A 15,402-nucleotide genomic window follows, 5' to 3' on the forward strand; every position below is an offset into this window, starting at 1 on the left:
AATTCAACCTCCTTTCCCTCTGTGCCTCACCACTACCACACACGTGGTGAAGCTCTTTCCCAGAAAGGGGATTCAGTAACCTAGTTGCAAATGGCAGAAACGCAGTGTAAACTGACTCAAGCAAAAAGGGGGTTTTTACCCTCTCTGATCATTTAACTAGGAAGTCCAAAAAGGAGCTTCAGGCATGGCTGGATCATGAGGCTGAAATGAAATCATGAGGACTCTCTTGGCCCTGCCTTTCTCTGCTTCCTTTCGTTTGTTGGCCTCAGTCTCTCCTGCTGTTTTCTCTGCATGTACTGAAAAGGCCGACTGCCGGCTGCCCCAAGCCTGGGACCATAGAGCTGTCTTCTGGCATTGTGAACTAACCACCGCGGACAAGCAGATAGGGGGTACCCTGATGGGACAGGTCTGTTCACAGGCCTACCCCTGGAATGAAGGAGTCAACTGCCTCTCTGCAACCACAGGGGACGGGGAGTACAGGGACGGGGCAGGCAGAAACGGCAGATGACTGCACTGAGCGTGTCTGCACGCACACGTGTACGTGTGCTCACATCCACTTCTTTGAGAACCTGCCAGAACCGTCCAGCTGAAATGGATCCGCCCAGTTTTGTTTGTCCGTCACACATGCATTCTGTTTGACATCAACCGTGTGTTCTCTGTCCCTTCTGTGCCTTCACATCAGCCCTTTGGGTTGCCCGACCCCGCTGGTTCCGCTGGCTGACTCCTTTCAGACTCAGGGCAAGCTTCTCCTCCCAGAAGCCTTCCTTGGCCTCCACCAGTGAAATAGGCAACCTTTCCCATAAACACCTCAGCACAACCCAGTTGTGGACTTGACTTCTGTTGGATGGTTGTCTAAACTGGTCACTTCTCTAGACTGAGAGCCCTTGAGGACAGAGGAGCCGCTTGCTTTGTGTTTCTCACCCCCGCCCTCCTTGGCTGGTGTTCTTTTTCTTCATTGCACGTACAGCCATTTGTCATATGTATGTATTTCTGTATTGCCTGTCTCTCACTGGAGCATCAGCTTCGTGAAAATAATAGGAAACGAATTTTCCTTTTGTTTACTGCTGTATCTCTAGGGCCTAGGACAGTGCCAGACACACAGTATGTGCCTGATCAATGTTTGTTAAACAGATGGACGAAAATCTGCCCACAGGGAGACAATGCCGGCATCGTGTCGATGAGGATTCCAACCTACATGACAGATACAGCTCTCACTGTAAATGTCTGTAAACTCGCGGGCTGCGAGGGTTCGTCCTGGAAGGCGGGGCCTCTCCCCCCAGGTGCATCTGTCTAAACCTGCGTAGACCAAGGTCAGGCCCCAAGGAGGAGCCACCTGGGAACTTCACCCCTGGGATGTCGTACTCCCCTCAAACCTTTCCGAGCTGTGATAGGATGTATATTACGGCTTTTTCTATAGTTTGAGTCTTTTTCCCTATTTATCTTTGAGACTTTTCCTTGAGCACGTACAATATGCCAGGCACTATTCTAAGCCCTTTTTATCAGCAACAACTCACTCTTTGACCAGAGTTTTGGGATCAAGGCCTGTGAACTTTAAAACATTTATCAGGTACCCAAACACAAGAAAAGCTTTTAAAAAAATCCATATTAGAAAGTTATAAAAGAAACGAGACCCCTCTCTGTCCAGCCTATCTCGCCCCCACAGGCGGAGCTGCTAGTAATCACTCAGTGTGTCTCCTTCCTGACCTTTCCTCGGGATTTCAGTTAGAGCTGCTAATAAAGTTGCTGCCTGGTTTCCACCCAGTGCAGCCACGCTCTGCGTGCTGATCTGCGCTTTGCCTGTTCCGTAGCTGCCTTCAGGGTGCTTCTGCTGCACCTTCCACTGCTCTCCGGGCACAGCCGCCCGCTTGGGTGTGGCCTCGCGGGTTGGGGCGCCAGTGGCCCAGAGTGAGCTCTGTCCTTCTGCCTTGCAGGGAAGGCCCACCCTTGTCTCCCACCCGCCCCCACCTTCCGCTTATCGTGGTACCTTACTGAATGCTATCCCTGTCATACCTCCTGATCAAAAATAAATAAAAATAAGAACTGGAGGTAGGGAATTCTATTCTCAAAAGAATAGTTCTCATGAAAATACTGTAGACTTGAGGGGAGACACTGTTGTTTAACCCCGCCCTCTCACAGCGCCTGGTCCCGATCAGCTTCCTAGAAAGGGGACACCGGTTCCCACTGCAGTGCGGCCATCTCGCTGCGCCTCCCACCCTGCCCTCTCAAGGACTGGGCATTCTCACTCCAACAGGAGAATCTTAGCTAAATGGAAAAGTGACGTCTCATTTTAATTTGCTTTTTTGTTATGATTAAGTTTGAACTATTTTTATATACCTATTAACCATTTTTATTATTTCTGTGTTTAAATTTTTCAGTTATATTTTGTCTAGTCACTTATTGGGTTATTTTTATAAATTATACAAGTTCTCTTAAAAATGAGTGTGTGCTCATTATTTTAAAAAGGAAATAAAAAACTTGATTTTGTTTTCTGTGAATAGTTCTCCAATTTGGTGTTGGCCTTAAAATTTTGGCTTTATAATTAAATATACATATTTTTCATTTTTCTGTGGACAAATTCCTTGTAAGCTTTAAAATGTTTTTTCTCATTCTGTATTCTAGTATTTTATGGTTTGCTTATGACATAGTACTTTAAAAAAGCTAATATTCAGTTTTATTTCTGATTATGACATTTGATAAAAATATTGTGTAATGTTTTAAATAAAATCAGTATGAATTAGATAAAAGTCTGTTTTGTTTTAAAGATCTTTGCATTAGTGTATGTATCATATATTTTTCCTTTTTAAAATAATTGATCAGAATATCAAAGCGTGCTCTACAAAACAGATTCAAATACACATATAAATCTCATGATTTCAATGTTCTCGGCATTTCCATAAATTGCTGCATGAAGCAGTGTTTGTTTATCTGCGTCTGCCAGTCCGATTTGAAGAACAGTCTGGTTCCACCAACAGCTTCAGAGTGCGCAGCCCAGAGCATGCGCTTAGCCTCTTCCGGTGCTCTTGTCCCACGGTTTCCCAGCCCCTTTTTATTGAGATGTAATCATATGCCTTAAGCAGCACATAATTTATGGGTGTCATTTAGTGAATTTTGACAACTATATAGTATACCCGTTTAATCACCATTCAAATCAAGAAAATACAGTGAAACATTTCCATCACCCCAGGAAGTTCTCTCAGGCTCCTTTCCAGTCACCACTCTCCCCAAACCACCGCTGTTCTAATGTCTATCGTCGTGAGTTCGTTTTGCCTGTTCTGAAATTTCACGTAAGTGGAACTGCACTTCTGTGAGTGGCTTCTTTTAGCAAGGGCAAACCGTGTCGCGTGAGTCGGTATCTTCTGTATGATATACCTCAGCTGTTCGTTCGTCCTTCAGTTGAGGGACAGTTGGTTCCTTTCTAATTTGAGGCTATTAAGGGTAAAGCTCCCTGCCTGGCCAGTGGCTCAGTGGGGTGGAGCGTGTCCCGGACACCAAAGGTTGCAGTTCATCCCCCGTCCCAGCACATACCTAAGTTGCAGGTTCAATCCCCAGTCAGGGCACATATTGGAGGCAAGTGATCAATGTCTCTCTCTCTATAAAAATCAATAAACATATCTTCAGGTGAGGATTAAGAAAGAGAAGAAAAGAATAAAGTTCTGTGAACATTCTTTTTTATTACTGTGCTAAAAAAATACCACGAAATTTACTACCTTCACCATTTTTAAGGTACACTTCGGTGATGTCACATCTATTCACATTGTGAAACAGCTCCAGAACCCTTTCATCTCGCGAATCGGAAACGCTGCCTATGGAACGGCGACGTCCCTTTCCCTTCTCCCTACCCCCCGGTTCTACGACGACTCTTGCTTTTTTTTTGGTGGTGGTTTCTTTTTGTTCTTCTGCTAGCATCAGGTGCGCAGTTGCTGGGGTGTAGGGGGAGGGTAATTACGTATTTAACCTTGGAAGAAGCTGCCAAACGGTTTCCAGAACGGTTGTACCATTGACATTCCCACCAAGAGTGTATAAGACTTCTAGTTGCTCCACATCCTGACCAACATTACATGTTGTGAGTTTTTTATTTCAGTCGTTCTGATACCTGCAAAGTGGTATCTCATTGTGGTTTTATCATATTTTAATTTATTTACATGGCTGTTTCTATTACCATACTGAGCTTCTTAAGGACAAGTTTCATGCAATTCGCTTATCCTTTTGTTCCTATTAACTTTTTTTCCTATCGAAGGGGTGATAGGTGCTTTGTTATAGAAAACGTGAACATTGTAGAAAACTACAATATTAAAATGAATAAGATCACAGGTAACCCCAGCTCCCAGGCATCATCACGAGCGGTTTGGTGTCTCATGCAGTGCGGTGTTGGTCACCCCACAGGTAAGGCCGTGCCAGGGTTGGCTGCTTGAGCAACTCAGCGGCGTCCCAGCCCTCCATTCCGTCATCTCGGGACAGCGCTGCGCCACAGCCAGGAACCCGTGTCCCAGAAAGCCCCGGGCAGACCCCTTTTGTGTTTCCTTGACCAGAGTTGTAGCACCTGCATTACTGACAGGAGAAATGCACTTGCCAAGGCCAGCTTGTTAGACTGATAGACTAATCAGCTTCCTCCCTGGTCTGGGCAGGGAGCCCGGCCTTCTCCAGGGAAGGGGACAGAGCTGGGCGCTCTCGGAAAGGAGGCATAGGTCTAGGGGTGAGTCTGCATGGTCTGCCACTTGGGCATATTGTTTGTCCAGGCTTAAGTTCTGTCTTTACATTTTATGCTCTTTCCGCTTATTATGCACCAAACGTCTTCCATGGTGTTCACTCTGTAAGTATCACTCTGTGTGTTGTGTACCCTCTGGCTGTACCTGAATCCACCTGACTGTGTCTCCAGTTCTGGACCTTAAGTCTCTTTCCGGTTTCTGCTATTGTAAACAAAACTATAGCAAACAAGGTTTTGTGCTAGATTTTAAATTCTCCATCTCAAGGTAGATTTTTATTGATTACCTTATTGATAGTAACTGTAGGAATAGGTTTACATTATAGTAACAACGACTGCTGACTATTAGCCGAGCTTGTGGACGTACTGAAGACTTTTGATACACACTGTGCAATTGCTTTGTAAGCAAGTTGAACCCAGCGGTTTGGCCTTCCCTGCAGTACAGTAGAGCGCCGGTTCCTCCTCCTCATTTTCCCCTTTTCCGTCTGTCTTTCATTCGATCATTAATACATATCCCATGGAGAAATACTGGCTGAGGACGTTCTACAGCCAAAGCGCTGTGCCGGGTGGTGGGGTTACAGGACTTGTGCTGCTCAGGAAAGACACATGTGACAATTTCTATGATCATACAAACATGCCACCACAGCTGGTGATAAGAACTATGAGGAGAGCTCCCAGGGCTGCGAGAACTACAGGCGTGATAAGCCCACTGCCCCCTAGCGTAGGGGCAGGAATGGAGGAGGAACCTGTGACTGGGCTTTTGCAAGGCAGCAGGAGTGCTCTGTGGCTGTTGGGCAAACGGGGTGGACAGTGTCTTTTGTGAAGTCTGGCTGGGATGGGCTTGGCTGTGGAGTGGGGTCACACGGCAGACCTGGTAGTAGACTTGGGCCTTCCTCCAAAGAGCGACGGGCAGCCACGAATCAAGGGGTTTCCAGAAAGGAGATGGCGGGGCCTGATCGTACGTGAGAGCATTTTGGAGGGACCAGAGTAGATCCTAGATGCAAGATTAGATTGCAAAGGTGGCCATGGGATGCCCAGCCGGCACCGAGTGAATCTTATTTTTTAATTGCTAATTTTATTAATGAAAATGAATTTATCACATTTTTGTGGCTTTAACGGTTAGTGTGATTGGATCATTTCCCACATGCTCGGTGGGCGTTTGCGCTCCCTTTTTGGTGGGTGGCCTTTTACAGACTGCTGCGTCGGTGGGGCAGCCCCGCATGGTGGCCGGGAGTGCCCCTGTGCAGCCACAGTGCTGGCCCTCACCCCGAACCTCCTCTGCAGCTTTGTTCTGCCTCAGTTTCCTCTTCTGTGACGTGGGGATGGTAATGGCGTACCCCTTCCATAAGGTGGTCGTGAGGGTTGGAGGTAAACCCAGTGCTGACCCGTGTGAGCGCCGCGTGTGTGCGTGTCATCTGAGTGTACGGGCCTTGTGCGTAAATATACAGGAGCTCTGTCCTGTGAGTGTTCAACTGGGATTCAGTGTCTGCACTCATTTTTGTGTTGATACATTTTTTAACTCTTCCTTATGAACGAACCCAGACACTGCGTTGCTGTTCTGCAGTACAGAAGCTATCTACAGTGAACAGATGCCCGGCCTCTCCTTTGGGGCGTCTCCCACTGCTGTGAAACCGGCCAGTCCACACACACTGTTTGTGTGTTGGTGTTCTTATCGAAATACTTTGCAAGTAATCTTTCGATCCATTTATAGTTTATATTCGTTTATTAATATAAGACAAGGCTATAAGTAGATTTTTTTTCTCATGAAGCCAGCCAGTTGGCTCCACCTGCTGACTGACCCTCTTCCCCTCACTGCTGCTTTGGCGCCCCACCTGGTGGAGCCCGCACACGCTCGGGTCTGTTTTGGGGAGCGTGTTTCCGCGTTAGTCTGTGGCTCCATTCTGGTGTCACGCTGGGGCTGCCTCGACTTAAGCAGTACAGCTGTCCTCTTTGTAAAAAATAGTTTAGCCGTTCTTACCTGTTTGTTCTTGCCCTTGAACTTTAGGTTAATCATTTCATTAGGTATCCACGCCTTACTGTCTCTACCCTCATTAGAATTTGCAGTAAACTGCTATTTAATTTGGCACTAATTAGCATTTATAAACCATTTGACCATCACATTTGGGGGGTGTATATTCTACTTAACACACATACGTATTCCTCAGCAGAGTTTCATACTTTTCCATGTTTCTTAAGATTATTCATAAATGTTTCTCTCTTTTAAAAAATGGTTTATTTGCTATTAGGGATATAGTACTTCTCATAGAGGAAGTTGTTTTGTCTTGTGTATTTCTCCCTTATATCCAGCCACATTCCTTGGCTGATGATGGTGGTTCTACGAGTTTTTTAGGTAATCCTACATCAACTAGGGTTATGAGGTTATCATCTGCAAATGCTCTGGGTTTGTCTCCTGTTTTAATAGTTTATCTTTTATTTGTTTTGTGTAGTAGAATATGCTAGAATTTGCAAAACAACATTAAATGCAATATTTCTTTGATCTCAGAACATGCTGTCGATTCAATGGCAGCTTTTGGGGGCTGCTGTTTGAAATGCACACACCTTGTAACTCACGTTCCAGCACCAGAAGCGTTTGGCGTACATCTCACAATTGGGGAAATAAGATAATAGTGGGATGGTGGCTCCCGTTTCTTATTTTAGTGGGATTACGGTAGTCTTTGTTATGTTAAAGAATATTCTGTCTTCAAATCCAATAAAAAACTCTAATTCTGCCGGACGGTAAGGGGAAGGCCGCACGGTTTGGTTTAACATGCAGCTGTGTATGTGTCACCCAGGACACTGGTGTGTGCGGCCCTTTCCCTCCGACCTCCCTGAGTGCAGAACTCCCACCTGCAGAGCAACGCCTCTGGTGGTCCCGCCCCAGGAGCTCCCCGGCTGCACTGCCCATCAGGGATGGTGTATGTATTAGTCTCATAGTGTGGCAGTGACAAATTTGGTGGCTCAAAGCAACAAGTTTATTTTCTCACCGTTCTGGAGGCCAAAAGTCAGAAATCGGTACCACTGGGCCAAAATTGAGCTGTCGCGGGGCTGCACTCCTTCCAGAGGCTCTAGGGAAGAATCCTCGTACCGTGCCTTCTCCAACTCTGGGTGGCTGCCTGCATTACTTGGCTTGTGGCCACATCACTCCAGTCGTTAAGGCCAGAATCTTCAAACCTCTGTCTGCACCGTCTTCACTCGCCTTCTCCTCTCTGTGTGTAGATGGAAATTTTTGTGAACTTGCCAGTGCTGAGGGTGAAGCTTTTAACAATGTGTTAGCAATGGCAGAGCCTTGGTCATTCCCTTTGGAAAGAAGACTGTCGACACCTGGAAGTGCTCTAGGTCAGTTCCCAGAAAATCAGTTCATTGAAAAATCGGTTCTATAAGGGCCCCTCGACCTCACCCCACCCCACCTCCCACTGTCCCCTAGTCTGCAGCTCTACAGGAACAGGGAGATGGGCAGAGTCCATTTTCTCTAGTACTGTTATGAAGGCAGAATAAAAACTGGTCAATTAAGACCTTAAAGAAAAAAACAATCCAGCATATTGGTTGCTTAGTAAATTGGTGATTTAGGGAATTGGCCATTTGGGAAATTGGCTTTCTGCAATTGGTTCTTGGGGAAATCAGTACACTTCCCTAGAAAACACCACAGAACTTGGGCAGAGGCTGTCTTCAAGCCTGCCTAGAATAGCATTCCACTTGTCCCCTCCGCTTGTCCCCTACAGCCACGGACATGGGGACATTGCCCTTGCAGGAAGGTGGGCCTCAGCCCAGCCACTCGCTCTCTATGAGGGGCTGTGGGTCATAGAGAGGAAGAGGAAGAGAAGGCAAGAGTGAGTGGGAGGTGTTCCACCTTTAGACCCTGACTCAGCGGAACCCAGATGTGGGCCAGCTGCTGAACTTCTCTGTGCTGGTCAGGCCAAGCGAGGGGGCAGTCAGCTGGTGTGTGCCAGCTGGGTGTAGGAAGGCGGCTGTTGGGTGTCCAGACTTAATGCGACCACAAGTTGTATAGGGTGATCTTGGGGAGTTGTTATGAGACTAAATGTGCATTAAGTGTTTCACTTTACAGCGTAAAATATTCAGCACAGGCCTGTTAGCCACTGTTCGTGGTACTGTTTGGACACTAGCACGGCAGTCTCACTGTCTGGTGATTCCTGCTATCACAGTGCCCGTGCCTGGCGGTCAGTATAGGTACCACTCCTCTTTTTTCACTGACTGCATAGCTTAGGGTACAGGCGCTTGTCCACTTTTGGAGGCCTGTTTTTTCTGGGGGTACCTGAGGCATCTCTTGTTTCTTGCAACTTCAAAAGCCAGTCTAGTCATTAGCATCAGGGGAGTGTATGCATCAGCACAAACACAGCCAGGGGCGCTGCTCAGCCATTGGGCCCGCTCACTGCTCCGTCTGCGGAAAGCCTCACAGATTACTGAAGCGAGTGGGGGGCTCCTGCGGGGAGACACTGAGAATTTTGAACTTATGTTGATGTGGCATGAACTGTTACAGTGGAATAAAAAACCCGATGATAAAGAAATGAAAAGAAACAACAAAAAAAGGAGGGCAATAAATTGGTGCCTAGCAACTGTGGAATTGCTAATTATTTATGTTATGTACACGTATTACCTCGGACTAAAGATAAGAACATGAGTTTATGTATGTGCATGTCCTTTTCTGAAGCAGTGACCTGGTAACTAAGAATAACTCAGCAACCCATTGCTTTTTGGTGATACGTTGCAGGAGTGGCAGCACGCTGCTGTCGCCGTGTCCCCCTGCGAGCAAGTGCCGAGGGACTCGCAGACATTGAGGTGTCATGACCCAGAGGGAGCAGATGACCCAGTTGGATGTAGCCCATGTGTGCGGTCATCTGGTATAGGAAATAGACTAAAAAGACTCGTAAATCCGCATCCCCGCACACAGGGAGGTTAAACAGAAGATCCGCAACAAGCCAGACTAACAGTTATTTATAGTGAAAAGCAAGAATAGCAGGGATTGGAAACTAAAACCAGCTCAGTAGCCAGATGATAACGTCCTCCCCATGAGGGGGACGGCCAGGCCCCCGAAGGCACATGCGGAGCCGGAGCTTGGCAGTGTTAGGGGGAAGCCAGGGTTGGAGTGAGGGGCCTTTCCACACACACCTTATTTTAGATGGTAACTCTTAAACCATTTAGGTGGTGGTTACTAAGTGGCCCTGGGTTACCGCACAGCCGGGCAGCAGGCAGGCTCAGACCCCCAGGAAGGTGCGCACCGCAGTAGCTGAGGAGCGTGTCCCTGGTGCCTTTGCGCAGGGGAAGCACACGCAGGGGGGGCGCTGGCCAATGGACAAGGAAGCAGTAGGCTCGTTTGACTGTTTGCTTTTCTGTATTTTCTGAAATTTTCTCTAATCAGCTTGTTAGTTTTGGTTAAGTTTTTTATCAAGCCCATACAACAGAAGAGCACAAAGGGTCACGTGTCACCACCTCCCAACGCTGTGGGCGCCGCAGCCGTTGCTGGGGGCGCGGAGGCTGAAGTGTGCGTGTGTGAGACGCTGCAGTTACTTGAGCTGCGAAGATTGCATTACAAGAGCAGTTGCTCTTTCAAGGCACACCGACCCTCTGCCTAGAAGACAGATTTCCCTTCTGCGCCACCACTGCACCCTGTGTTAGACAATGAAAGGGATGGGGCAGCAGCAGGGTGCTTCCCCTGCCCAGTTGTGAGGAAAGCTTTTCTGGAATATTCTGGTAGAAGGGTTAAGGACTGTGAGGTTGTTTAGCCCAAAGGCAACAAAGCAGAGGTGAGACATAACTTACTTGACTTAAATGGAAAACGGAATGTGGGAAGATGGGCTGGGGTTGTTATAGCGAGAGTTGGTTCTTTTTTTTCACCTTGTGAAGTTACAATGTAGAGGATAAAGAGTAGGCGTGTAACAATGAGCCATTGAGAAGCAGCCAGAAATGTAGCCAGCACCCACATCGTGAGCCCCAGTCTTCCCCCACCAGGCTGACTCTCCGCTGGACGATGGGGGCCCTTACACACGCCCTGTCGCCCAACTGAACACATGTCTGGCACATGTCAGGTGCTCAAATGGTGGGGTGAGGCATGTTCTGAGATGGTGACAGTGCTCTGGTAGGGCAAGTGCAGAATAACAGAGAGACACAAAGTGAGGGACTACGAATTGCACCCGCACCCCCAACCCAGAGTAAGGAAAGTCTCCCGAGGAGGTATTAGTTGAAGCTGATCTTCAAAGACTGCTTCACCAGAGGCAGTGCAGGAAGCACAGTGTAAGCCAGGGAACAGACTGTGCGAAGACACCGAAGCAAGAAAGAACACAGCCTAGGCCAAATGTGAAGTCTGGGGCGACTGACACTTCGGGTGAATGGAATAGGAGGACAGTGGAGAAGGGACATCAGCTGGTGGTAACGCTGGAGGGGGACTGCCTCGTAAGTCTCAAAAGCAGTGGGGATAAAATTAAGCACAGAAAAAGCAAATATTCACAGGTGACGGTTTGTTGAGCACCGGAGTTGATCTATAGAATTCTTCCTAGGTATCTTGAGCAAAATAGAGCGGACACATAAGCATGGTCACAAAATCAACTGAAGTTTTGCCTCTAGAGAATGCAAGTGATCTTTTGGGAAGTCGGGTGTAACGAGCGAGTGCGATGGTGTGTTTTTCCACAGTCAGACCCGGGAAGCCTCACTCCCCACCTCTGTGATGTGGGAATCTTGCCTTCGCGGTAAAGCTGTGTGAAGATTAAGGGGGTGTGCCTGTACCGGACTCTGCCCTCCCTGGGATGGCTGGATGGTGGCAGCGGGAAGGTTTATGATGTGATCCTGACTTGTTCAGTTGCTGTAATTGTCTTGCATTTTAGTGGCTATTGCCGGTTCATGTCAGTTTATAATATTAATCTTATGTTCATGTTAGCCAGTGCGAGAGGTCTGCCCCTCAACCCCACCCCACCGCTTTCCACTTTAGGGATTCAAGGTCGTTAGTGCTGGACCAGGGTGACAGCGGATACAGCCTAAGGCCATTTCTCCAGCGCGGGGCTTCCTGGTGCGTCTTTGTTTTCCTTTGCTTTTTCCCTTGCATTCCTGACAGGGCCGGTTAGTAGCATTCTGAGTTCAGTATTTACAGATGTTTTCCAAAAGAAAGTGCACCCAGCCCAGTACTCCTGCAGGGAAGGATTAGAGCTATAATCAGCGTGAGACCGGGTGGCTTTTGTTAGCTGTGCTCAAGCCCCTCCCCTCCTCCAAACTTTCCAAAGGGGCCGTCCTTCCCGAGAAACGAAAGTGAAATTGAACCGGAGCCATTTCACAGCCAGTGCGCCCGGCCCAGGGGTGTTTCCTGTCTGAACTCCACGGACAGCCCCTTGTCTGCGAAGCCACCAGCGGAAGCCTGGCCCCTGGAAACCAACGGTGGCCGCGGGGAGGGTCCCGCCACGGGGAGGGTCGTGCTGTCCGGACATGCTTCCGGGGCGCCATGGACTCGAGACAGGTAACTGTGGGCCACCCAGAACTCGGTGCCTCGGCCCACCGCCCGTGCGCTCGGGTTTCAGCCCCTGGTGTGTGTGTGCTGTGAGTGCGCGTGCACGCGCGCGTGTGTTTTCTTGCCCAGCAGAGCTGCGGTTCTCGTACTTTGTATCCTGCTAATTACTGTGCCGCGTTGAGTGATGTTGAGCAGTGCGAGTAAGAGGGCCTGTGAGGGGGCCGCACCCCCGTTGGAGGAGTGAGGCCTGAGCCCAGGTCAAGGCAAAGCCCCTCTCCCTTGCTGCTTGGGCCTCCGAGGCACGCCCCCAGCCCCCCTTCAGTCCCATTTGGACAGCATGCTTTACTTCTAGCAATCTCCTCTCTGCGCCCTTTAAACTTCCTGAAGGCATTTGGGAAATGAAAACCCACCCTTCTTAACCTGCAGGAGAAAGTTTATAGCAGCTTTCTTCATTGTGGCTAAAAACTGGAAAAAAACCCAAATGTCCTTCAACAGGTGATGAGATTTTTTTTTAAAAAAAGAAAAGGGTCTGGCGGTGTGATGGATACTGCTTGCCCCCCCCCAAAAAAAGGGAAAGATCGGTGATGCAACAGCGTGGGTGAACCTCAGTGCTCCACGCTGAGCCACGGACTGCGTGCTGTGTGCGTCCGGTAGCTTTGTTCTGGGAAAAAGAAAGCTAAAAGGGCAGCACCCAGACGGTGGGTGCCGGGGTCTGCCTGGAGGAGGAGGGAGTTGACTGCAGAGTAGTGAAAACGTATTTGGGAAATGGAAACATTCTGTACCTTGATTGCGGTGGTGGTGATGAGGCAATACGTGGTCTGACTCTGCACTCAAGTCTCAGAATTATACACTAAAAAGGGTAAGTTTAACTGTATGTTAATTTACCTCCATTTAAAAAATAGGGTGCAGCAGAAGTACCACCTGCTTGAGTGGTTGGTAGGGTAATCGTGTGGGTGTAGTAATTTATAGTTGCAATTTGAACATTTCTCTAACATGTCACACGGTGTGCTTGAGGGTGATGTTGTTATGTTACAGAACTACATGCTTATCATTGTGTAATACAAGGTTTTGTAATGAAAGGGGTGTTACTTGTGCCAGACCCTGGGTAGAAGATACATATACATGTGTGTACACGTATGCACATGTGTGTAAAGAACAGATATCTACCAGGCTGGGGACATGTAGGCTTACAGTTGGGAGTGCGGGAAACAGTTTATTCTTGTAGTATTATGTATTAATTATTATGTTATTTGTATTACAACTCACTTTGATGTGTTTTATATGTCTTTAAAAATAAGGTAAATTTAACATACAGTGAAACTTACCCTTTTTAGGGTTTAGTTCTGACTTTTGACTACACAGAATCAAAGCACATATAGCCTTATAACCACCTCCACAGTCGTACAATACACACGCACACGTGGGCACACAGATACATCTCCCTTCTTTAAAAGAGCTAGAGACACCCTGACCTGAAGGAAAAGCAGTTTTCACACTACTGGTGTACTACCCTGCGGAGCCCGTGTGGTGAGACCGGGGCTCGTCTCTTCATCCAAAACTGAAACTCGTGACACTGCAGGGAAGTGCATTTCTGTAAGGCAGCAAGTGAGGCGGCTGTCACACGGTCTGCATGACAGGCAGACGGGAAGTGAGTGAGTAGAGATGCCCGGGGATTTAGGAATGATCGCCCTGAGTTGGTTTCCCACTTTCTTGCTCTCACTCCTGTGCAGCAATTCTCCAAATGGCGATTATTTTCAAGTGGTGGCTTGGCTTGGCTTTCAGAGGCCTTGGGTGTGGGGGAGAGGGGAGAAAAAATTAATAATCTCCCTCTAAGCTTTCCCTAAAATAACAGTTGTTAAGCACCTTTTCTCTGTGCACATTCTAATGTGTACACACACATGCATGTGTGCATGGGGTTTTTCTTTTGTTTACAAAAAGGTGGATTACACCATACGTGTTCCTCTGCAGCTTGCTTTTTTGTTGTTGTTTAATGTAACATTATATCATTCCTACATTTTCTCCAGGTGACTACAGATAGGTTGCAACACTTTTTTTTTAAACTGTGAATATTCTTCCAAAGCATGAATTTGTCACGATTTATTGTTCTCTTTTTATGTAGAGGAACACGAGAAGGTTTTGCAGGTAGAAGCAGTTTAAATCTAGAAAGCATTTAGCTAGGAACTGACTTTAGCCACTTTGAAACAGTTCTTTTGACCAAGGTCACCCTAAGAACTAATCAGAAAAGCGCTAACACCCTCCTAATTCAGCTCCCGGAGCCAGGCTCCCGGTCCATACACACACCTCGGCCGCTAGCAGTGTGGTGGGGACACCGTCTGTGCAGCAGGAGGAACGAGAGAGGAGGGATGGCGTGCGTCGGGATGGCGCTTGTGCAGCCATTATTCCACAGATGTTGGCTTGGGACCAGCTTTGTGCCGGGTGTTCTCTTAGGTGCTGGGGGTGCAGAGTAACTGAAGCGTGCATAGTCCTTTCCCCCGGGAAGCTTACCGTGGAGTTGGCTGAGCCCCCATCAGAACTATGTGAGGAATATTTGGTGTAATTGGGGGTAATTTCTAGGACACCTACTGTTGTTAATCACCTTTCCGATACACTACAATCTATTTGTGCCGTTTACAAAATCAGTAGCTGTCCTGGCCCGTGTGTCTCAGTGGGTTGGAGCATCATCCCGTAACCAAAAGGCTGCAGATTGGATTCCCAGTCAGGGCACGCGCCTGAGTTGCAGGTTCAGTCGCTGCTCCAGGCGTATACAATCCCTGGTCTGGGCGTGTGTGAGAGGCAGCCAGCCAATCAGTGTTTCTCATATCAGTGTTTCCCTCTGTCCCTTCCTCTCTCCCTTCCCCTTTCTCTAAAAACCAGTGAAAAAAAATGTCTTCGAGTGAGGATTAAAAACATAACAAAATAAAAATGAAATGAAATATAAAAACATTAGTAGCTATAATAAAAGGTAAAGTAAGCAGTGTAACACGTGCCGAGTACCAGGAGTTCAAATACAGGAAGCAGGAGGAGATGGAGGCGGAAGAAGTCTCCAGTTCCTTCCTGGAGAACTGCATTTAAGGAGATCTGTAAGGAAGAGGTCGGACTCGTAATAGGCGGTCATAGAGGGAGAACAGGCCCATTGGGTTGAAATGCAGAGGGATGGAGAGATGAGAGGCTCTTAGGTAGCCCTGGTGAGAGGTAAGGAGGGGCTCGAACTGTAGACAACACATCTAAGGGAAAAGAGGTGGCAGACAACACA

At 47.8% G+C, this 15,402-nt stretch overlaps 1 protein-coding gene across 4 annotated transcripts in view; it reads left to right on the plus strand.

Annotated features, from left to right (window-relative positions):
• ADAR (adenosine deaminase RNA specific) overlaps positions 1-15,402 on the plus strand; it is a 40,885-nt gene that overhangs the window by 2,816 nt on the left and 22,667 nt on the right. For 2 of the 4 annotated variants that reach the window (XM_045204207.3, XM_024573550.4), the window contains exon 1: positions 11,967-12,158. The exons of 1 other annotated variant lie outside the window; for it this stretch is intronic. Coding sequence is in view for 1 of the 3 variants with exons in the window: in XM_024573547.4 (XP_024429315.3) it covers positions 12,144-12,158 (15 nt within the window). In the remaining 2 variants the exon portion in view is untranslated. Of the gene's footprint in view, positions 1-11,966; positions 12,159-15,402 lie in introns of those variants that run through there. One more of the 4 variants, XM_024573547.4, reaches the window with a different exon arrangement.

This window comes from Desmodus rotundus, chromosome 12 (genome assembly GCF_022682495.2).
Source record: "Desmodus rotundus isolate HL8 chromosome 12, HLdesRot8A.1, whole genome shotgun sequence".
Classification (NCBI taxonomy): Eukaryota; Metazoa; Chordata; class Mammalia; order Chiroptera; family Phyllostomidae; genus Desmodus; species Desmodus rotundus.